The sequence below is a fragment of the Aspergillus lucknowensis genome (genome assembly GCF_044049455.1).
Source record: "Aspergillus lucknowensis strain CBS 449.75 chromosome Unknown BJX67scaffold_85, whole genome shotgun sequence".
In the NCBI taxonomy this organism is placed as follows: Eukaryota; Fungi; Ascomycota; class Eurotiomycetes; order Eurotiales; family Aspergillaceae; genus Aspergillus; species Aspergillus lucknowensis.
Genome location: NW_027263629.1, coordinates 16,203 through 38,532, shown reverse-complemented (window position 1 = coordinate 38,532; position 22,330 = coordinate 16,203). Strand labels below are relative to the sequence as shown.

At 50.8% G+C, this 22,330-nt stretch overlaps 7 protein-coding genes across 7 annotated transcripts; 4 read left to right on the top strand and 3 right to left on the bottom strand.

The window, feature by feature from the left end:
- Window positions 1–219: 219 nt before the first annotated feature.
- Window positions 220–1,713, top strand: BJX67DRAFT_375827 (AAA family ATPase VPS4; the record flags this gene model as incomplete). Its single annotated transcript, XM_071031755.1, has 4 exons — window positions 220–518; window positions 600–932; window positions 988–1,438; window positions 1,492–1,713. The coding sequence occupies 4 exons, from the start codon at window positions 220–222 to the stop codon at window positions 1,711–1,713; spliced, it is 1,305 nt and encodes a 434-aa protein (XP_070880662.1).
- Window positions 1,714–6,707: 4,994 nt separating this feature from the next.
- BJX67DRAFT_386322 (putative regulatory factor Sgt1) lies at window positions 6,708–8,624 on the top strand (the record flags this gene model as incomplete). The annotated part of the gene is made up of 3 exons (XM_071034044.1): window positions 6,708–6,972; window positions 7,034–7,233; window positions 7,287–8,624. The coding sequence occupies 3 exons, from the start codon at window positions 6,708–6,710 to the stop codon at window positions 8,622–8,624; spliced, it is 1,803 nt and encodes a 600-aa protein (XP_070880661.1).
- A 275-nt stretch (window positions 8,625–8,899) lies between these two features.
- BJX67DRAFT_327623 (AMMECR1 domain-containing protein) lies at window positions 8,900–10,436 on the top strand. The gene is made up of 2 exons (XM_071027448.1): window positions 8,900–9,706; window positions 9,780–10,436. The coding sequence occupies exons 1-2, from the start codon at window positions 9,174–9,176 to the stop codon at window positions 10,240–10,242; spliced, it is 996 nt and encodes a 331-aa protein (XP_070880660.1). The 5' UTR covers window positions 8,900–9,173; the 3' UTR covers window positions 10,243–10,436.
- Window positions 10,437–10,954: 518 nt separating this feature from the next.
- Window positions 10,955–12,398, bottom strand: BJX67DRAFT_386320 (serine/threonine-protein kinase; the record flags this gene model as incomplete). Its single annotated transcript, XM_071034043.1, has 4 exons — window positions 10,955–11,561; window positions 11,625–11,955; window positions 12,027–12,117; window positions 12,162–12,398. 4 exons carry the CDS (start codon window positions 12,396–12,398, stop codon window positions 10,955–10,957), a joined length of 1,266 nt encoding a protein of 421 aa, XP_070880659.1.
- Window positions 12,399–13,032: 634 nt separating this feature from the next.
- Window positions 13,033–20,173, bottom strand: BJX67DRAFT_391901 (DNA polymerase epsilon catalytic subunit POL2). The gene is made up of 3 exons (XM_071034870.1): window positions 19,349–20,173; window positions 19,160–19,299; window positions 13,033–19,106 (listed from the first exon to the last, which is right to left on the bottom strand). Exons 1-3 carry the CDS (start codon window positions 19,954–19,956, stop codon window positions 13,159–13,161), a joined length of 6,696 nt encoding a protein of 2,231 aa, XP_070880658.1. The 5' UTR covers window positions 19,957–20,173; the 3' UTR covers window positions 13,033–13,158.
- A 215-nt stretch (window positions 20,174–20,388) lies between these two features.
- Window positions 20,389–21,032, top strand: BJX67DRAFT_375821 (COX20 family protein; the record flags this gene model as incomplete). Its single annotated transcript, XM_071031754.1, has 2 exons — window positions 20,389–20,716; window positions 20,776–21,032. The coding sequence occupies 2 exons, from the start codon at window positions 20,389–20,391 to the stop codon at window positions 21,030–21,032; spliced, it is 585 nt and encodes a 194-aa protein (XP_070880657.1).
- Window positions 21,033–21,274: 242 nt separating this feature from the next.
- BJX67DRAFT_375820 (uncharacterized protein) lies at window positions 21,275–22,105 on the bottom strand (the record flags this gene model as incomplete). Its single annotated transcript, XM_071031753.1, has 1 exon — window positions 21,275–22,105. One exon carries the CDS (start codon window positions 22,103–22,105, stop codon window positions 21,275–21,277), a length of 831 nt encoding a protein of 276 aa, XP_070880656.1.
- Window positions 22,106–22,330: the final 225 nt, after the last annotated feature.

The window sequence follows — 22,330 nt, the reverse complement described above, 5'->3', positions numbered from 1 at the left end:
ACTTATATCTCCTTTCCGTCATCAGGAGCAGGCCATCCTCGAATCTCTCGTTCCACCCTCCTCCTGCCAAGCAGGCAACCCTTCCGTATCTCTGCTGCCCGCCTTCGTCGCTCCGTTCCCCTCGTTACGCCTCCCAACCTGCCAGACGCAATTAGAGTCTCTCCGGCGATTTTAAGAAAGGAAGGAGAATAGACATTGCCTCGAGAAATACCCGCCAGGATGAGCAATACAGACTTCCTAGGGCGAGCGATTGACACGGTCAAGAAGGCCATCGAGAGCGATAATGAGGGCGAGTACGAGAAGGCCTACCAGCAATATTACTCTGCGCTGGAGCTGTTCATGCTTGCGCTGAAATGGGAGAAGAACCCCAAGTCGAAGGAGATGATCCGCGCAAAGACGGGCGAATACATGGACCGCGCGGAGAAGCTGAAGAATCACCTAGCTCAACAGGACAGTCGGAAAAAGCCCAGCGCGGTAGGCGCCAACGGGAAAGTGTCGCAGGGTAGTGGGAAGGCAGGGTATGTCTCAATCCTATCTTTGGGACGTGATAATACCGTGATGTTTGGATTTGCTAACGGCTTCTGTTTGCGGGCGCATAGGAAGGAGGACGACGAGAGTGAAGACGCCGATTCAAAGAAGCTACGCTCCGCTCTTGCGGGCGCTATATTGTCCGAGAAGCCGAATGTCAAATGGGAGGATGTTGCCGGGCTTGATGGTGCGAAGGAGGCCCTGAAGGAGGCCGTTATTCTTCCTATAAAGTTTCCACACTTGTTTACCGGAAGGCGACAACCATGGAAGGGCATCTTACTCTATGGGCCACCGGGTACCGGAAAGTCATATCTCGCCAAAGCCGTTGCAACGGAAGCAAACAGCACATTCTTCAGTGTCAGCAGTAGTGACTTGGTTTCGAAGTGGATGGGTGAGAGCGAAAGGTATTCTCCGAAAGTACATCCACACAATTCGCTCTTGACTAAAGCCCCTTTACAGGCTGGTGAAACAACTGTTTAACATGGCCCGTGAGAACAAACCCGCCATCATCTTCATTGACGAAGTTGATGCGCTCTGCGGCGCTCGTGGAGAGAATGATTCCGAGGCCTCGCGCCGTATCAAGACAGAGCTGCTCGTCCAAATGGATGGAGTAGGTAACGACTCCAAAGGTGTCTTAATTCTCGGCGCAACAAATATCCCCTGGCAACTAGATGCGGCCATTCGCCGAAGATTTCAGCGGCGAGTCCACATTAGCCTCCCTGATATCAATGCGCGCATGAAGATGTTCATGCTAGCTGTGGGCTCGACCCCATGTCTCATGACACAGGCCGACTACCGAACATTAGCAGAGCTAAGCGAAGGTTACTCTGGGAGCGATATCAGCATCGCTGTTCAAGATGCATTAATGCAGCCCATCCGTAAAATTCAGACGGCAACGCACTACAAGAGGGTAACGCTTCTTCCTTCCGACTATCTATCGAGATAGTTTCTAACCAATCCTAGGTAACCTATGAGGGTCAAGAGAAACTGACACCATGCTCGCCCGGCGACAGCGGCGCCATCGAGATGAGGTGGGAGCAAGTCGAAGCCGACCAACTGTTAGAACCACCGCTCGTCCTCAAAGATTTCATCAAGGCCGTCCGCAACTCTCGACCTACAGTCAGCCAAGAAGACTTAAGGAAGAACACTGAATGGACCGAAGAGTTCGGCAGCGAAGGAGCATAGCCTTGTCCCACGTCCTCTCGAGGACTCCTCTGTGCGTATTTGGCGATGTATCGGATAGACCATGTCTTTATACATAACGTTTGCTTTCTCACCCGGTTGGTTTTCCGGCGCGCCATCCATTCGAGACCTGTCTTTCCCTACCCTCCTTGGATTCTCACTCAACGAAAGAAATGACAACCTCTTCTCACACTCTCCCATCTTTCTACCTCTCACCACCGCACCTCCATTGACTCCCGTCTAGTCGCCACTTGCCCCTGCCCCTTTTGCATACCCTCCGTTTACCATGCGTTCTACGCGATGATGTCTTTTCCCTCTCCCACATTCTGGTGTTAGAAGCGTTCTTGATGTGCGATAAGTCCAGGCAGGCGAGACAAGGCGTTCTATTAAATTTCTTGTTCTTTCTTGTTCTTTATTCCCGAGGGAAATCTAGTCTCGGAAATATACCAATAAATAAGAGTTGTATCCACTCATTGACTCTATAGCCTACAGATTAAGACTGTAGGGTTACAGGAAGCAAGCAACCAAAGCATTAAAAGGAGGGCGAAGTAAACATGTAAAGAGGTCTAAGTAGGCAATCGACATTTCTCAGTCTATGTATGCAACATGCAACATCCAAAGAACAAATATCCATGCTACCTAGCTCCCAGAAGCCCCTACTAAAATCAAAAGGGTCCTCCTGTGCTGTTCCCATGCAATTCCCAGAAAAGACGCCCCTCCCTATGAACAAAACAACACCCAGAACAACAGAAGCAATCAAGCTAGACATATAATATACCACAATCATCGCTAGGGAATCACTTGGGAAAGGAAAGGGAAATTCATGAAAAAAAGAACCAGAGGCCTGTCTACGCCTTTGCCCACTCCCTTTCTCTCCTCTTCAACACATCGTTCTTCGCCCGCTTCAAGCCCTCGCCTAGTTTCGTCGTCTTCTTCCACTCACGACTCGTTCTCTGCATGCGGACAATGGCCTTGACCATTGAAATGGCGGTTTTGAGCTTCGCGATGGGACTCCGGCGGTTCCTGCGATCGCGCGATTTAACGCCCATTTCCGAAATCATGCGGAGGTCGGCCTCGTTACTACACAGAAAGAGTTATGTTAGTAAGATTTTTGAACGCCAGTGAAGATGCGTGTTGGATATAGTTACGTACCAAGCAACACGAACACGCTCCCCAAGTTCCATGAGTCCCTTGCTCCAGGCAAGGTCGCGACGGAACTTCTCCTCCCTCTTCAGCCGTGCTCGGAGCCAGAGGATTTCTTTGCCTAGGCCTAGCATTTCCTTTTCATGCTTGGCCTTGTTCTCTGGCTTGGTGCCTGCCTTTTCCATGACTTGTTTGTAACGATCTTGAAGGACATCAAGTTCCTTCAGTGCTGCGTTGGCCTTCTTAGCGTAGTTCGCGCGCTCTTCGCGGATTCTGCGGTTCTGAGTCTCCGTTTCGGCGAGTTGGGCTTCTTTCTCCGAGACCTGGAGGGCCAACGACTCAGCTTCGAGGGTGGATTGTTTGAGGAGTTCGTGAAGATCTCGTTGGTCTTCTTCTCTCATTGCAGCCCGCTCAAGGCCATGGTTCTTCGACTTCAGTTCTCGCAAGGCTCGTTGGGCATCTGAGAGTTGTTTGCGCAAGGTTCGGACTTCCTCGTGTAGTTTATCAGAAGGCGATGAGGAGGGAGATTGGGACTCGAGTTTCTTTGTCAACGCATCGTGCAGTTCCCTCTCCAGCTCAACAATCTTTGATTTGTAGCTGCGGATGAAGGACTTCTGGTCGGCTTCGCGCTGAAGCAGTGCCCTTTCCCGCTTCCGTACCTCATCCAGGTTATGGCGGAGCATTGAGACATCCGCTGCACTTGCCGACTGCTCATTGTCCGCAGGCGGTTGTTGCTCGAGGAGAGATTCAAGCTCATGGATACGCCTCTCGAATTGCTGAAGTTTGGTCTTCGCCAAAGCGAGTTCTCGCTCCTTACCTCCGGAGGCAGTATGGAGTTTGTCTTGGAGCTGTTCAATCTCAGCAGACAGCCGGTTCTCCTCCAAAGCAGCTCTTTCAATCTCAGTGTTCAGCTGCTTCTCAAGGGTCTCCTTAGTCTCCAACAGGGCTGACTTCTCCTCTTTGAGCCTCTTGAGTTCAGTCTCCAGCCGGAGGGAGGACTTGCGGAGCTCAACCTTTTCCCTATCGAACTTAGCCGTACGGTCGAACTGGTTCTGGGCTTGCTCGAGTTGCGCTTGGAACTCATCCCGTTCCGCCTCTACCTCGGCCTTGAGTGTTTTCAGATCATGTAGTTCAACGTGAGCGTTGGCCAGTTGATCCCGAAGCTTCTGCTTATCAGCAATTAACTCCTGCACTTGACCACCCTGCCCAGCCGACCCCCTCTGCAAACGAGCTTTAATATTTTCTCGCTCTTCTTCCAGGTTGGACTGCAGAACAAGGATCTCTTCCTCCAAGGATTGTACCCTTTCCCCGAGTGTCGCTTCCGCACGCTTCGTAAGACGAAGCTCTTCCTTAACAGAGAGGAGTTCATGTCGTAGCTGATCGATCGCATCGCGCTTCGCCGACAAATCATCGTTCAATTCTTTGACTTGCCGACCAAGGACAGCTTCCGCATTGAAATGCCTTGCTTTTTCGCTGTCGATGACTTCTTGCAGCTTGGATTCTTTTCCGGTTAGCGTGTGCTCTACCTGCTCGAGCTTCTCGACTGTCCGCTTGAAACCTGCCGCCTGGTCCTCTGCCCTGTCCTTCTGAAGTTGCAGATTGCGCTTCACACTCTCCCACCTATCCTGTTCGAGGGCAAATTGACCCTCTTTGTCTTCAATCTCATGGTGAAGGGACTCGATTTCGTCTTGCAATCTCTCAATGTCCTCCACATACTGCAAACGGAGATTTTCTGCGTCCTCTGTAGCGTGTTGTTGCTCGGTATCGAGGGCTTGTTGGAGCTCGCGAATCTTGGCCTGCGCGTTGGCCAGATCGTTTTGCAAGTTCCCAGACTCATCCGTCAAAGCATGATGTCGGGTGTGGAGGAGGTCTTTCTCGTCTGTTTTGCGTTGTATCTCGTCCCGCGCTTCTTGAAGTTGAGAAGCTAATTCGTCGCGTTCCTGGCGAGCCAGCTCGCGTTCCCGTCTGATCTGGCTCAGTTCTTCAAGCAGCTTCTCCTTTTCGTCCTCCATATTTTGTCGAGTTCTTTCAGACTGTTCTTTGAGATTGCTCGCCCACTGGGTCTTTGACTCGAGGTCCTCTTCCAGTGAGCTATTCTTTTGACGAAGTTCCTTGACCTCCTCCTCCAGCTGACGCGCAAGTCCCTTAGTGCTGAATGATTTATTCGCCATCTCCTCCTGCAGCTCCTGGAGGTTCTCTTCTGCCTTTTCTTTCTCCTCTAAAGCTTGTTGCTCCGAGGTTTGCGCTTCGATAGCCTCAGATTTTGCCTGATCAAGAGAATCTTGGAGTTCCTCCAGTTGTTCTTTCGCCCGTCGAAGCTCCGATTCCAGTTCGGAGAGTGCACCATTTTCTCCACTATCCTTCTCCTTTAGTTCCTCAATCTCCTCTTCACGCTCCTCAATCGTCCGATCTTTTTCTCTCAGCGACGCTTCCAGGTCTTCGATGTCATCCCGTAGTTTGTCGATCTCCTGTGACTGAGCGTCCCCCGCCTCTCGTAGTTGTTCTTGAAGTTCCCGTACCCGTTGATCCCTGCTCTCAAGCTCCTCTCGCATCGATTCCATCTCCCGCTGTATCGTTTCATCCATTCGTTTCCTTTGCATTCTCTCCTTGAGTTCCTGGAACTGCTGGCGATACGCTTCTAGGTCGCGTTCTGCTTGTAGAAGACTCTTCTTATAGCGGGATATATCGCGTTGCATCGTCAATTTGGAGACTTTGAGTTCCGTATTCTCCATGAGCGCTGCCTGGTTGTAAGCCGGTCCAGCCTTTTCGAGCTGTTCCTGAAGAAAATGGATCTTCAATTTTAACCCGAAGTTGTCCTTGTCGAGCTTGTCGATGAGCTATCACAGTCAGTCACCGCGCTATATACGCTAACTTTCGTCATCCGTCCCTACCTTCTCTTGTTCTTTCAACGTCATGTTATTCCCGTCTCCAAGAACCACATTGCCATCTCGGCTAGCAAGTCCAGGAAGTGGAGTGCCCGCGACGCTGCTGCTAGCCACTTGCGGAACAGGGGTTGGGTCATCAACCGTCGCATCTTCCTCCTCAATATCCAGCATGCTCATAGCCGGTAAGCCAGGCGTATTCGCGTTGCTCCGATGGTTTGCCTTTAGGTACGCCGGGGTTTTCAAGGCCCCAGCTCCCCGCGTCGTAGATAGATTTTTCATATTATTGTTCTTCATGGCACTTCGAAGCATCGGAGTAAACTCGCCTTTCGCCATGGCAGTCAAAGGGAGCTGCTGTCGTGAATTTAACGCGCTTCTCGTTGACTTCGTCCCGGTGGTCGCGCGGGGCGTGTTGAGCTTTGAGCCTGCAGAGCTGCGCCGTCGCGCGTCACCTAGCACTTTCAAGACATCTTCATCTTTCGAGGGCGTTTGGAACGAGTTCTCGACCGAGTCTAGTGCCGATAGATTGTGTCGTCCGACGCTACGATATCCGTTCGTTAGGTAAGTCGCGTTGCCGTCAACTTCGGTGCGCGGGGTGTCGATGTACGGGTAAGCCATTCTCGAGCAGTGACGCGTGAAGAAATACTCGATTTAGCAAATTCAAAAATAATCCGGTACCCTCCAGCGCGAAACCATGCCCGACAACGCAGGAAAACGACTCTGGCTCAACGTGAAGAAGCAAGGTACAGCATTGACATGGGACGTGTTTTGGGCGGTGAGGATAATCTTCCGGCTTGTTGACATCTAACCAATAACGGACTAGCGTCGAGGAGGTCTCTCTCTCGGGGCAGCTGATTCTCCGGGTTCCGGTCTGGATGAAGTCATACCAATGGTAATTTTTGCCTCAAATCTCCGGAGCTACAGCGAGAAGAGTCATCCTCCACAGTGGGAGCTTTTCAAGAACAGGGAGTTATGGCGCCTATGTCGCAAGAAGATATCGATTGGTTCAAGTCTACGTTTCGTCCCATCCCGAAACCTGAACTCCCGGACGATTGCATTGAATATTCTCTGCACTACATCCCATCGAAGCCCGACCCTGCCGTTGTCGACGAGGTAGCAGATACCCGAGCGCAATTGATTGAGGTGCAGAAGTCTGCAGCAGAGCTTACAAAGACTTTGCTTAGGGGGTATATATGGCAGAGAGAGGGGTTCCGGTTGGAAATCACGAAGAATGATGGTACGCTTAAAACCCGTTATGCGCCTCGCATCTCCTCGACATGCTAAGAGTATCTTTCCAGGTGTAACCTCACTAAGCGGGCGAACAAATTTCGGAGACTCGGTCGAAGATGAATGGGTGATTGTATACCTGTTGCGCGAATTGACAAAGAAACACGAAGACATCTGGGCTACAGTGACGGATAGTGACGGCCAGTTCCTTCTTGTAGAGGCTGCCGGCGCATTGCCCTCTTGGCTCGAACCGGATGTGGCGGATAACAGAGTGAGTATCTTGAGCATTTGAAGCTTGCTACTCAAACTGACTGAATAACGCAGGTATGGATAAACCGGGGAGATCTTGTCATAGTCAAGCCGAAGCAAGAGAAGAATCGAGTGACGGAGCAAATCTCATTGTCGGAGTCAAAGAGGATTATAAAAGAAGACTCCAAACGACTCATGCACTCGACCATGATCCAAGAGGAGGCATTCTATCGACTCCGGAATTACCCCAAACAGATCAGTGAAAACCTCCACTCAGCTTTAATAACTCTGCCGCGCAAAGTTGCCTTCCTCTTGCACCAAAAGCCTGCATATATTTCTGCAGCCGTGGAGGCGTTTTATCTAAGGGATCCCATTGCGCTAAAGCCTCTTCGAGGCAAGGACGCCGACGGTCTAACTTTCAAACCTGAGGATTTTGTTACAGTGAGCACTCGTTTCACCCGAGTTGGCTACGCGCAGGTCAAGAGTCAGGATTTCCCAGCCCCAAAGTCCTGGGTCAGCAGTCTGCCCGCCGCCGACGCACGGACAGTTTATAATCGCGCCGAGACGGGGATGAAAGTTTCCTGCGGTTTTGAGATGCTTATTTCGGATCCGCAGAATCAAGACAAAGCTCTAGTGCGGGAAATGAAACTTTTACTCGAGGACCTAGACAGCGGCGATGAAACCCTTCCGACCGATGAAGAGATCCAAATGTGGGACCAGCGTGAAGATGACGAAAAGTGGTTAGATATCAGCTACGAGGACTTAGACACGGAGCTAAAGGGGAAGGGAACAGAGCGCTCCACCGGAAAATTTGGAGATGCGAACGCACAAGAAAATCTGCAACGCATCGTGGCCCAATTCGAAAAATTCTTAAACGACGAATCAGCCGGCTTTGAGGGGGCAGATTTCATTGACGACTACGGATCAGATTCCGACGAGGACGAGGACGAGGAAGACGAATTAGAGAGCGATGGGGAGGATAAAGAAGCATCCTTCGATGAGGAGGAATTCTCGAAGATGATGAAAGAAATGATGGGTATGCCTTCAACGTCTGGCTTCGGCAGACCATCAGGCCGAGCCAAGCCGGTCAACCGAGTTGAGGAGCTGGATTCCGACACCGAAGACGACACGGAGCAGATTCAGCAGCTTTCAAAAGAAATGGAAGCCGAACTGAAAGGAACAGGGGCTCTCGATCTCAATCGACCGAGCAAGGTGTCCCAAGGTAAACGTGCTGTGTCCCAAGGAGGGGGGGAAAGCAAGATCGATCTAGAAGGTGGCGATGACGACGTCAACATAAATCTTGTGAAGAATCTTTTGGAGAGCCTTCAAGAACAATCGGGCTCAACCGGTCCAGCTGCAAACATGCTCTCCATGCTGAACCTGCCAATCCCCAAGGATGATCGCCATCGTTGACCTTCGGAATCCTCTAGCACGGGACAGTCATGATGTCTTTGCAATCTCAAGGGTGCTGGTACGTTTCGAAGAAGCTTTATGGTAGAGTATATCCTCCATTAACTTCCAATCTCCGTTGAATGACGGCTCCGGGGTGGATGCGGGGTGCCTTGGGCGACTAGGCTCTAAAGGTCACGTGCCTGTCCTTATCGCGAGGCTTCCCCTCAGGTTCCATCCCTCCTCCAAAGGTTCCAAAAGCGACTCCCACCTGGGCACCCCTCTTTCCACCCCACCACGGGCTCCCGTCTGTTCATTACGCTTCCAACTGCTTATATTGACTAAGGTTACACTGCAATCCAGGAGCTCAGAATCTCCTTCCCAGCGTTTAGTCACTCGCCTTCGGTCTAGGCCCACCCTGGCCGTGGTGGTGGTGGAGCCACTCAGTGACGTCGGGGGATACACCTACTCCGTCTTCAAAAGCAGGTAAGCAGGGCATTCCAGTCGCAAGCAAACCCACCAGCTATACAAGCAACTGAACAATATCGAAATCTACGACACTATTTCGACATTATGGCAACTCCGGCCCATTGTTATTATTGCTTTGAGAGCCTTGCTGCCTCGTATAATGGAAATGACCCTATCGACCTTGCTACAGTCGAGGAGCTATGGGAAAGATTTGAGCAGTTCAAGAAAGTTGCCTCCCTCCAGGAAGATAGCGGCAATCTTTTTAGCCAGCCCCTGAATGTTAGCGGTGACTTTGACGAAGGAGAGCACAGTACTACGCACCCTCAGACAATGAAGCTGCCGAGTATCGATCGTCTTCAAACCCAGGCCGCCTCGGATGGCAGCGGATCGACAACACCATCAGCTCTATCTAACAAGTCGTCAAATTCTATCTTCTCAAGCGCTACTACATCCAGCTCAATTTCCTCTCAGTCTGAGACGCCAGCCGGGAGGCGACAGGGGCTAAGCGATCAAAAGTACCCGCTGTTTGTGACGTGGAACACGCTCTCGAAAAGTGGCCGTAAATCTTTGCGTGGGTGTATCGGCACGTTTGAGGCGCAGGAGCTTTCCTACGGCTTGAAATCCTACGCTCTCACTTCGTACGTACACCTACTGCGCCCGGGTGGAAAAGCGAAGTAGCCTCCTGAGAGTCCTAAAGCTAACCGGCGGTAGTGCCTTCGACGACACTCGGTTCTCTCCGATCCCCAAATCACTCCTCCCCTCACTTTCGTGCTCCTTGACACTCCTGGGGACGTTTGAGCCATGCACCAACGCGCTGGATTGGACGCTTGGCTTACACGGCATCCGGATATCGTTCATCCACCGCGGTAGACGCTACGGTGCAACTTACCTCCCCGACGTCCCCGTGGAACAAGGCTGGACCAAGGAAGAAACCATAAAAAGCCTAATGCAAAAAGCTGGTTGGGATGGCCCATCAGACAGCACCACGAGAAGATTCCTCCGTGGCAGTAGTAGCACCAGCCAGAATACAAAGCCATGGGACCAGGTCTCGGACTTCCGAACGGTCAAGTACCAAGGGCTGAAGTCCTCTGCCAGCTACGCGGAGTGGCAGGAGTGGCGTGAATGGGTATTGTCTCTAGACGATGGAAGTGAGAAGTTATTAGACGCGCCGTGAAAAGCGGTTAGATTTGCCAACTTCAAGAGGGTGTACTGGGGATATATGCCTACGTTTTTACGAAAGCCTTTAACAACGGCTAGGATTCATGGCGTCATCCGCGGGGTGTACGGGCGTCTTATTCGGACTAATTTCGGATATTTCGGGTTTTGTTTACAATCTAAAGTGATACATATTTATATTATCTCCTTCTTTTGCAAGTACAGCCTATGATTAGAATCATATACCCGGATGGTACAAGGAATCGCGGACTCCAGAAGCGGAGTCACCGCGTCCCACGAGGTGAGAGATATATATATACGTACAGTCCGGAAGATTGACCCTGTGAGCCAGTAAAACCAAAAGTAAAGTGTAGAGCTAGTCAACATGCTGAAAAAATATATATTCCCTAGTGGTAATATATACTACCATCATAGAGAGTAGATATCAATATAACTCGGTCCGTCGTCCTGATGCAATTATCCCACCACAAGCCACAGACGGCATGACACTCGGGCCAGGTTGGAACAAGAGACAGTCTTGGAAAATGGGAGTTCATGTGCCCCTAGCCCGCTGATATAATCCAACGGAAGAAAACAACACAGACATATTGGGCGAATTAGGGTGCTCAGGAGGAGATATCATCCGAGAAGGGTGTCGTGTGTCGTTCGTTGGTTCAATCTCATCTCCTCGACCAGCCCTCGTTTACATACTCAAAGAACTCGTTCGTAAATCATTGATCACGTCTCACACCCCTACTCCACAACCCAGCGACAGTCTCCTTGACTCTCCGCTCCTGTTCCCGGATCTGCTGCTCCGTTTGGCCGCGGGCGTTGCCGCGACTATCGATGTCCATGGCATCATGACCGTACCCCTGTCCTTGTCCGTGTTCCTCGAATACTTCGCTCCCGTTAACGTGCTCGGGTTTTGGATCAACGCTCATAACCCCATCCATCATGAGCCCGCCATTCTCGCGGAGTTTGTTGATGGCGCGGACGGTGTCAATGGCCTTGTGTAGAGTGCGGCGTGCGTTGAAGTTCTTCTTGACGGTGGGCAGGAGATCCTGGCCAGAGCCTAGTGTTTCAGCCTGGTCATAAGGTGGGTTGATCCAGGGGTGTTGGAGGGCTGTGTGGGCAGTCATGCGGAGGGCTGGATCGACGGTTAAACAGGCTTTGATGAAATCGCGCGCTGTTTGTGATACGTCGCGCCAATGCTTTATGGGTGTGAACGAGTAGTCTGCTCTTAGGATGGCTTGCATTTCTTCGAGGTTGGATTCGCGGTCGAACGGGGTGTAACCGCAGAGCATGAAGTAGGTGATTACGCCGATGGCCCAGATGTCGCTACAATAGGGTTAATTCATTCATTATCCATTTCTGTGGGCACTGGAGGCGAGAAGCACATACACTGGTTTTCCATGACCGCTTTTCTTGAAGATTTCGGGCGCCATATAGCCAGGGGTGCCGCATGTTGTTGTGAGAACGTGGAATTGCTCCTCATCCATGATTCGCGATAGACCGAAATCTGCGATTAGTAGATCTGCGTTGTCTTCTGGTGTTCGGAAAAGTAGATTCTCAGGCTTCAGGTCGCGATGGACGATGCCGTGGTCATGGAGATAGGCCACCGCAGATAAGATGGCGCGAATAAGGTCGGCGGCGTCAGATTCATAGTAGCTTCCCTTGCGGCAGATACGGTCAAAAAGCTCCCCGCCCAGCGCGAGATCCGTAACAAGGTATACTATCACAGAATCAAACAGTCAGCCCCAGCACAGATATCCATAAACCATCGGGAGTGGGGCGAAGCCGCACAATTATTTGTCGTCTCAAAGTAATCGACCAGCGTTAATATATTCCGATGTCCCATAGACACCCTCTGAAGGACCGCGATCTCATTCCGAACCTATACTCGCCTTAGCTGACGGCCCTTCGTTCCAGAAGGTCTACCCCGCCATGGACGATCGGGCCATAGGCGACAGTGGTGCAGTTGGGGCTAGCAAATACCATATGCTCACGTCCGGCCATCAGTCGCTTATTTATCACCTTCGCCGCATAGTATTGACCCGTGTCAATATGTAGACATTCCTTGACCACCGAGTAGGAGCCTGCTCCTAAGGTCTTGCCGGTCTTATACCGACAAGGTTCGACTTTGCGCCTCTGCCCCGGTTGACCTTGTGACGCCATTGTCGCGGGGACGATGAAATTGACGATTCGAGTCCGGATGAGGAGGGAGGAGGTATTCGGATTGGAGAGGGGGAACTAGATTGAGAGCCTCGCGCCTGGCTCCTAAGCGATCTGATCAGTCCTGGAGAAAGGAGAGATGGCGCGGAATGGTGGTGCGTAAGAAACACAGTCGAGATGCGGCGAAAGTAATCCCGTTGAAAAGAAGCGTTTCGAAGACTAACCAGCAATGATATGAGAAAAAAGAGACGAAGCTCAAGGGTGCACACGCTCTTGGTCAGACTCGAGTCTTCCTGTCAGCGTGAGGCTGCGGGGTTCCAGTGTAAGGTGGATGAATTGAGTGTTTCAGGGTCGCACGTTTCAGGCAGTCGAGGAAGTCAAGAAGGCGAGGATTGGAAGGAGAAAAAGTCGAAAAAAAGAAAATAATACCCCTTTGGAGAAAGCCAGGACGATGATGAGGAGAGGAAAGGTGGTCAGAGGGTTGTCAGGGCAGTTGGATGACTCGGAGTTTCTTTGGGTCGGCGAAGGTTGCCGTCCACTTGAGTGCCCACCTGCGCAAGGACACTGATGGACTGCACAGTTGCAGGGGGTATAATAGATCCTTATTATACTCATACTTCATCTAAAATCTAAAATAGGGATGTTATATATCAACCACCGTATGTACATGAGGAACTAACAACCTGCTCCCAAAACGCCGACATGCAATGCGGATAGGTATATCAACGCTGCTAAAAACAATAAATACACACGGAGGAAGACCTCAAACCTGACCAAGAACTTCCTCGACAACATTCTCCAGCAGTTTCAGCCCATGGAACTTCGCAACACTCCCCAAAACACGTAACTTCTTGTCAATATCGGCCCGACTCATCGTTTCGGCCCAGGAGCCGCTGCACGAGCAGTGCTCCATGAACTCGCTGATCTTGAGCCCTTCACATTTCGAACACTTAAGGTCCTGCGTCTGCCACGCGACAATCATGCCGTACACTTGGCCGATAAGCATTTCCTCTTGCGCTAAGCGGTCATACTCTGTCTGGCAGAAGGGACAGCGCCACGGCCGCGGCAGAGTGTTGCTCACGCTGGATCCAACTTCTGGGAGAACGTCTTCGTCTCTGCACAAGTCCAGGTCGCGGATGAGGCAGCAGGCACTGCACGTAAGCTCGGGAATTTTGAGACTAGCACCCGGATTCTCGAATCGTCCTTCCTTGCTGAATTCTCGGACTTCGAACAAAGCGAGCAGCTCGCGACGAAGGAGGCGTGTCTCGAGAGTAGTAACTTTGGACAAACTCAAAACTTGCATTAAGAGCTTAACGAGTTCAAGTACCGGATTACGCTTCTCATCGTTGGGGTCTGAGAGGACTCCCGGGAGCACCGGGAAGATATAGTCTGATGCAAGCTCGGGGTGCAAAAGTTCTTCTCGCTGACGGCGTATGAGTCCCGAAATTTGCTTCTTCAGTGGCTTGGAGAATCTCTCTGCAAGTGCTGCTGAGAGCTCTTCATTGTGATCGCCATTCGCTTGCGCGTTAGGGATCTGAGTCAGTCGCTGCGTCGACAAATCTTCAAATTCTGGTCGCTTGAAGCCATGCATCAATTCAATGTATTCCACCGTCCAATCATGGAAGATGGTCTGCATCGGCGGAGGCAAGAAACGGCTCAGCTGCCAGTGCATGACCGTCTCCAGAGGCTGCTCGTCCGTTTCCACGACTTCTCGACATCCTTTGCCGCCGTAGTTGTATTCGTCATACCAGACCAGGTAGTCCCAATATTCCTTGATGTCGAGGTCGATAAAGTGGAATGACGGGTTCGCCCGAATTGACTTCAGCACGTATTGGCTGTAGGCGTACGCGTTCCCAACTTCTGTTTTCGAGGTCTGAAGCAAGAGACGTGTTGGACTAGCAAAAACGACGTTCGAGCCGACGCGTCTGAATTCAGCCATAAGCTGCTGGAAAGATTTCCTCGACAGCATCCGCACATATTGGTGGAGTGATCGGTCGTAGAGGCACGAGGCTGGGGTCTCTACCCACCGGATCAGATGCTGCACCATGATATCGGCCATATTATTTCCCTGGCAGGCTTCTGACCACCAGTGTTTCACCATTTCGCGTAGCACAACTGCGCCAGCTGACGCAAACGCCTTTTCAGAATAAAGGACACCAGAACCGTTCGCCTCAGCGGAGGGTCCAGACGGGGCGAGCAGTAAGTCGGCTCCTTCCGCTTCGTTGATAATTGAAGATGTGAGAATGGTGTTGATCGCAAGGTTACGCACTTCGAGTTCGACGCATACCGTGGTGTAAGCGTCAGGGACGTTGACAGATGGCATACCAATATTTTCTAGCGAGCCAGTAATGTCGTCCTTTTCGTATCCCGCATGATCAGGTCTCGGGTTTGGAGACCACCATAAAACCACGTTGTTCTGCTGAAGCCGCCTGGCGTATGAAATATCAATCAGGAATCTGGGGTCGTCGCTCTCAAGATTACAGAGTGGAACATCCCCGTATCTGGCGAGTAATGTAAGATGTTGGACCCAGGACGAAAGGTAAAGATAGTGTGTGACTAGTCGTTTTGCGATGAAGGATTGCCAACCTAGAGGCGGCAGGTTCATGTCCGAGACTTCTGGTTTCACCGGTAGAATAGGATACTCCTTTAAGATGGGAACTTCATGGCAAAGACGGCTTCTTTGTTGTGATTGTATGATCATTATAGCCGGATGGCTCTCGTCGCTCCGGAGCTTCTTGATCAGATCACCCACTTCGAGGTATGCCTTTCGTCTTGTCGTAATCTGGGTCGTTCTGAAATGGATCTTCTCTTGATATTCGAAAGCACCCTGTGACTGGTCACTAGACTTATCCTGCAGCTTGCGAGACAGGAGCTCCGAGTAGATTTTGTCAACGTTTGGCAGACCCTGGACATCCCTCGTACGATTAAGGATGACAATGTGTGCCTCGGTTTTCGTGCTTGAGAAGACTGCAAATATCTGCCTGTCGCCAGAAGATATATGGTATAGGTAGTGATATGCCAGAGGCGAGTCTTCAAGGTACGTTTGGTCGGAGGTTGTATGGCAGAGGGTGGAAAGATCGAATCCGCGGTCCAATCCTTCTCCTAGCACACCTCGCTGTGCCTCGTCAAAGGTACATATGCTGCCTAGCTTCAACACTGCCCGGAGATTCAACGGAATGTTCCTCTCATAGACTCCTTCAACACTCGGATGCTGCAGGAGAGCGTCAATTTTATCCGCCTCTCGCAGGAACGTGTCTTCAGACAGTGTGAGCTTGAACAAATGGACAGAAGGATGCCCGTTTGGCAAAGTATGATTGACTTTCTCGACCTCGCATTCCGGGACATCGACGTCGGGAAGTGAATCTTGCTTCAAGTTGATGTAGACACATCTGGGGATTTTGACTGTGAGAGCATGTATCTTTCGATCGATTAGAACAAATGCTCGTACAATACCAGGCCTGGTCGTCTCGGCGAGCTGTAAAACTTGCCATGTACTGATGTACAACAACTCGGCTTGGTTCCTGAAGAGGTGGCTTAACGAATCCCCTCCGGCATTTGCCCTCTCACCAAACAGTTGTCGGCGGCGAAGTCGGGCTTGCTTCTGTATCTTCCACTTTTGCTTCTGATACTTCAAGAACCCGACATAGTCATCCGTCATAGACGGCATTTTCGCTGGAAGACTGGCAAACGGATCTAAAGACGTCTTTTGGGCGCCCTCGGGATGCTTTCTTTTCTGCGATATCTTGTTCGGGGAAGACGATTTGAGCTTCTCCATTGAACTTGCCATTATCTCATCTAGGTTATCGTTGTGCTGGACGCGGTGATCAAGAATGTTGGTCGAAATATCGGACAATGGATTCTTCTCGGTTTTTCCAAACATATCGGTCATCTTCACCTGTTTGAACCTGTCATCCTGCTTGTTGATTCTTCGCTGTAACCAGTCCGGGTGGGCGACCCTGGGAACGGGGTTACGGATTCTCTGGAGTGCAGCTGGAATCGTGATAAGCTTCTGTACAACAGATCCCAACCGCTCCAGGTAGTAGTCCCAGTCAATAACACTTCGAGGGTCCATATCACCGGGGTCGTCCCTGAGCCACTTCCGTAGAAAGTGGCGCTTGATGCTCGGCTCGGCTGAGAATATGGTCACTGGAATAGCTCGTTCGGTGACAGGTGTATTCCTTGGCCTTGCGGAAATAATGTACTTGCAGTTGAGGCCCTTATCCTTGACCATCTGCTCTCCAAGGAATTCGGCTAAGCGCCGCGCGGTTGTGATGGAGGTCGACTTTTGATTCCCATATTCCTCAAGTGTCTTCGTCATGCTCCGGTTCTCCGAAATAAGTTCAATCAATTCCTCATCAGCCAGTGTAGATCCATGCTCATATAACACGTCGAGCCACCTGTCAGCCACGCGGGCCACGGCGGCATATGTCTCGGGTAACGTTGAACCTTCGAGGAAGAACTTGAAAATCTGAGTTTGGAAAATCTTGATCAACTTCAGCTCTCCTCGTCGCTTGACTTCGAATCCTTTCAACTCCGCCAGGGAACCATCATGGTTGAACACAGCGTAACGCTTCTTCAAATTCTTGTCTTCCTCCTTGGAAGTAGGCAAGATCATGGCTCTATAAGGTCCATCCACTTCGAAGAAGATTGAGTTCTCGCTGTGTGTCTCATACTTGAACGTTGCAGGGTTGATCAGGGCCTGGTATTGGTGATTTGTGTATCGACCGTGGACAAGATGGTTTAGCATGACGCAGGGGTAAGAAATGCCCAGTTTCTTCCCATTCTTAAGAGTGAAGGAGAAATTCTCAGGAAACGTTCCTGGAAGCATGCACCAGATACCGTCCGTATCAAGCTCCAAGGGTCGGCCTATGCGTTCGACGAGTTCTCTCGCCATTTGGATGATACGTGCACCGGTCAAACAAGTCACACCGGCCATTTCCATAGAGTACCAGCGAGATCCCTTTCGCATGACATAGCCGTAGAAACTGTTCAGAATAACCTTATGCGCAAGCTGCAGTGAGTCGTACAAAACAATCATTTTCTTCGCTTCTTCTACCTCCGTAGCTGAGGCGCCTGCAGCTTTTAATGAATCGGTTTTCCCCTTCCAGACCTTCTGCTTTCCTTTGAAATCGTATCTTCGATCTCGGAAGCTCCGAACAGTGTCCACGTAAAATGGGTTTTCTCGTTGACAGATAATGGCCTCCCGTTCCATGGTCTTGCTGTCGTGGATCTTGTGGTAGATTTTCTTGCTGTAATCTTGGAGTCGCTTCTTGACGATAGCTGCTTGTTCATCGGCACTCATATCCGTAAAGGACCGCATTGGACTCTTTTTCGTCTTTCCGGGGAAGCGCTCGTTTTGAACAGCCTGCCGGATCATGTTGTATTCGTCACGCTTAGCAGGAAGGAATTCACCTCGCCATGCCCAGGGCAGACGCCTATCGCATGTCTTTCCCGGTCGATTGAAATCACAGGCGGCACAGTTCGATTCCTCGATTAGAGAATCTGGCTGAAGTCGATTTGTGATCATGATGTTGGGATACATGGAGGCAACATCCAAATGATAGATAAAAGGGACTTCGTTTCTTTGCGGTTTCTCTTTCAAGTCCATGAGAAGTTTGGCTATTTGCGCCTTGACCTCGTCGTAGTTAGTGACATCATCCATGGACTTTTTCTCTTCCACCTCGATGCTGAACTTCAGAGCTGCATCAAGATCTTTGAGCAGTTCGTCCACAGCGGTTGAGTCAACATTGAAAGAGACGGGGATGTCACTTCTAAACACACCGGCTTCGATACTCTCCACGTGTCCACCAACGTAAGTCTCCGACTCGAGCAGGTGGCCCTCATAGAAGGATTCAGGAGGCTCTTTGTGCTTGTTTGGTAGGACTATATTGCCCTTGTATGCCTGAACCATCAGGAGCATCTCGCAGAGTGTTCCCGTTCCCTTGCGCAACGTATCGTCCGGGTTCAGAGGCAGGATTGTGCAGAGGGAGAAGATGAAGGGATGCACATATTTCATGTATAGATAATACGTAGCGACAGCATCTGAAACTGAGTACTCGGCCAATGTTTGTGGGCGTTCGCTGGCGTATGGAGTCATGAGTTCTGGGTCAAGCTCATCAGGGTCGTAGCCGAGCTTTGCAACCGTAACTGCTTTCAGACCACGAGAACCTTGCGGAAGGTAACTGTCTCGGTTGACCCAAGCAAAACAATCCATATGCACACAGTGATCGCTCTGGTAGATGTCTTCGCTGTTTTTCCGAAACCCTATTTCTGTATACATGTCGATTCCTAGGACGCTGGCTCTAGCTTCAACAAAAGGCCAATCGAAAAAGTCTCCGTTGTATGTGGCAATAACCGTCGGCTTTGCTGCTTTTATATGCTCAAAAAATCGCTCGATAACAGCCCGTTCGTTTGGCTCGTTGAAGATCATGAACGGTCCATTGTATTCGGGTTTGGGAGTGTACTCAAAGTCGTTGATGTCCTCCGACACAATCTCTCGGTTGGTTATTAGGAAACCTTGGCCATCGATCATGTACGAAATCATCATAATCTGATCGATCACGGAATCGGGGAACTTGAGCGGTAACTTTGTTGTCTCGATATCAAACGCGAGGACGACCGGATCCGCTCGTTGAAGTCGTTCTTCCTGGCAAGTCAATGAAATAACGCCGTGCTTCGCCTCTACCGTGTACCATTTTCCTATCCGTATATCTAAAGGTAAAAGAGTTAGTTATCCACTCCGTGTCTAGAAGGCGCTCACATACCCTTGTCAATCGCCACTCTAACATGATATGGAACATCGTATTCTCGAATATCAATTATAAAATCACTCGCATTCGTGGTACCGTTAGGTCGTGCCTCATTAATTAGTTCGTCATCAAAGAGATCGAATCCAGCGCTTGCGCTTGAGGGAAGTCAGTTGTGTTATATGAGCAATCGGCCGAAGAACGAACCTCGAGATCTCCACATAAGTATCCATCATATTGACATTCTTCCTGTTCTTCTCCGCCAAAGGCAGAAGGGTCTTCCGCACTTCAAGCAAATGGCTCACACTGGCGAAGTTCAGCTGAAGAAAGTTCCTCCGATGCCCAAGCAGATGGTTCGGCAATTTGAGATCTTCCTTTTCAACTCTCCTGATCTTCTTTATAAGCCCCTCAAACATCCTCCGACACCATTCCTCAACTTCTGCCTCACGGCCGGTCTTGACCGCGATGAGGAAATATGGGTCATATTCGACAGTCGCTTTGAAGCTCCCGCCGTCGTCTTCGAGGAAATAGTAATCCACACCAGCGCGCCCGCCGGCGATGTTCGGGTCCTCTATCGTCGTGCTATGCATGTTGATGAGCCATCCAGATCTCTTCTCCCCTGCTTCGAAGCGCGGGAAGCCCAGGGCCTCATCGATGCTGTTCGCCAGTCGAATAGCCTCGAATTTCTCATCCTGTGAAGTCGCTTCTGAGGATCGGAGGGATGAAAACTCGACAGTTTTCGTTCGCCTTGAGTTGAAGGATGTAGCGCCTGAACGGAACTTGGTCCCGTATTTACTCGGTTTTCTCGAAGGCATTGCGATACGCCCCGATAGGGCCGGGGATCACTGCTGGAAAGAGAGAGAGAGCTGGTGGAACATCGAACGGGATGATGAGGAGGGACGAACGGCGAGAGGACGATAGTGGTCTGATTGCAGGAAAACTTGACTTGAGATGAGATCGCGTTCGACAGGAGTGATTCAAGCGCCAATGAGTCTGGATTCGGCCTTCCTGCACGAGCATGCTGAATTCCCCCGTCAAAGGCTCCGCGGCAAGACCCTTGACGCGTTTCGCGTTCTACTATACGCGTGCCATCTCATTGGTAGGAGAAGTGTGGCCGCCGGAAAAACTGACTGTTTCAATACCTCCGGATAATTTATTACCCGTCCATATCACCATGGGTCTCCGAAAAGACCAGGATTTCTTGACTGCGTTGGCCAGTATTTCTCTGTTCAACAGCGCAATAGAATATGGCAGACGATACACGAGAACCAAAGACACCGAGCTCTAGCCAGAATGTGGCCGAATATAGTCTCCCACCGAAACCGCAACCGAAATATGAAGCTCCAAAGTCGCAAGTCGCGAAATTGTGGGAAGCTTTTGGAAATCCAGAGGAACCGGTGAACATGCTACCCAATGCTGGGAAGAAAGCCGACGACGTCTCGGTCACGGAAGCTGTGAAGTCAATGTCCCTCAAAGATGCGACCTCGTTCTACAAAGCGCCTTGTGCGCGCGACTCCCTCTTGCTCGGAATCGGTGCTGGATTTGGCGTTGGCGGGGTGAGGGGTGTTTTAGGAGGTAAGTATGCAGAATTAACCCCTTACACTGATACAAGGGTTGACCTGACTCGTGCGTAGGGTTACGATCAATATGGACTGCTTGTAACTGGGCAGTCGGCGCATTCGCAGTCACGTCTCTTGCAGCACATGAGTTTTGCCAACGTCGCAGGATACAGGAGTTAGATGGAATGAAGCAAGCCGTAGAAATGATGAAAGAACTGAAGATGAAGAGGCAAAGGGAGAAGGAGCAACAGGCCGCTGAAGCCGCTCGTTTAGCGGAGGAGGAAAGGAAGCGCAAGAGCTGGACACATCTACCGAACTACAAGTTCTGGTAGCACTTTCGCACATTGTTTGGTGTCATGGAGTTCGTTGGGCTCATATTGTATATAATGATGGAGTGTAAAGTATATATGCTTCCGGTTTTCGCTAAACTCTTGACTCATTATCCAGGAATCCTCGTCCCGAGCGATATGACCAATTTAACGCCGATATTCGCCTTTTGTGGTCCATAGCCAAAAACTCGCTCTCAGTAGAAATTGCGCAAACGCCAGTCACCAAATGTCCAGATGAAATATGCTCAGACGTCAAACTTGACTCGCTTATGGATGCCACCCGTCTGAACCGTCCGCAATTTATCCAAGTCGTTGCCATCCCGGCGCTCTCTTCGCCTCTCGCGCGCCTCCCTCGCTTCACGGTTCTTCCATTCTGAAACCTGTTTCTGCCTCTTTTGTGACCTAGCCCAAGCAATTTCCGCAGTAGGCTTGAAGCCTATACCATTTATACCATAGCCATCGTCATCGGGGTCGGTTGGGTTGTAACCCGTTATTTCAGAGTCATTCCACGTAAGCGGATCTTCAACGGCTTTATCCGACGGCGGCGGCGAACCAATTGCGCTGTGCGCTTTCACAGGTGCATGGGTAGTTCGGCTTTTGCGAGGGCTTGTGGATGATTTCCTCGGGCTCACTGAAGCTTTTGCAGATCGGGGCTGGGACTCAGCGTTAGCGGCCGAGGTCGAAGTGGATTGTTGGTCAGTTGGTGGATGAGAGCGCTCTATTGCTGTTGCGGAAGATTGAGAATCGGGCATGACATGAAAGCCATGGAGATCGGAATTCCTGGGGAAGCAGTTTGTCTGCAGAAGAGGGACAAGGGCGGGTTGGTGGAGACTGCGATCGGGAAGTTGCTGGTGGGAATCGCCGCGTATTGCCAGTTCACCAAGGCGGCCAGCCACCACGGCTCGAGGGCTATCCCTCCCCTGGTCCTCCCAATCTCGGAGCCTCGCTTCTTGAACACTGATTATAGGTGGATTAGATTCTGGCGAAGCAGACCAGCTGTGTTCATTTGAGCCCTCAGACGGTTCTCGACCTCTCACTGGGGAACTGAACGGTATTGAAATTCCCGATGGCATCATCATCGCGGGGCTGAGGTTGAGTCTGGTGAGGGGCATTGGCAATGGAAAGCTGCCTATTTGGGAGCGAACCTCACTTATATGAGTCGCCTTTAACGACCATAAGCGGAATGATCATTATCATGAAGAGCAGCCAACAGAGGAGAAGGATCGAGCATTGTGACGGCCGCAAGGAAGCGAGGAAAGAACTTGCGTGGAAGCTGGCAGATTCCCCTTGAAGAGAGGGGA

Bases quoted from the DNA above. Each gene is read 5' to 3' on its own strand.
- BJX67DRAFT_391901 (XM_071034870.1), bottom strand. From the start codon at position 19,956: ATGCCTTCGAGAAAACCGAGTAAATACGGGACCAAGTTCCGTTCAGGC. The intron at 19,300-19,348 runs GTTCGTTCTTCG...ACTTCCCTCAAG, and splicing joins ACTTATGTGGAGATCTCGAG to CGCAAGCGCTGGATTCGATC. The intron at 19,107-19,159 runs GTATGTGAGCGC...TTTTACCTTTAG, and splicing joins TAGAGTGGCGATTGACAAGG to ATATACGGATAGGAAAATGG.
- BJX67DRAFT_327623 (XM_071027448.1), top strand. From the start codon at position 9,174: ATGGCAACTCCGGCCCATTGTTATTATTGCTTTGAGAGCCTTGCTGCC. The intron at 9,707-9,779 runs GTACGTACACCT...AACCGGCGGTAG, and splicing joins AAATCCTACGCTCTCACTTC to TGCCTTCGACGACACTCGGT.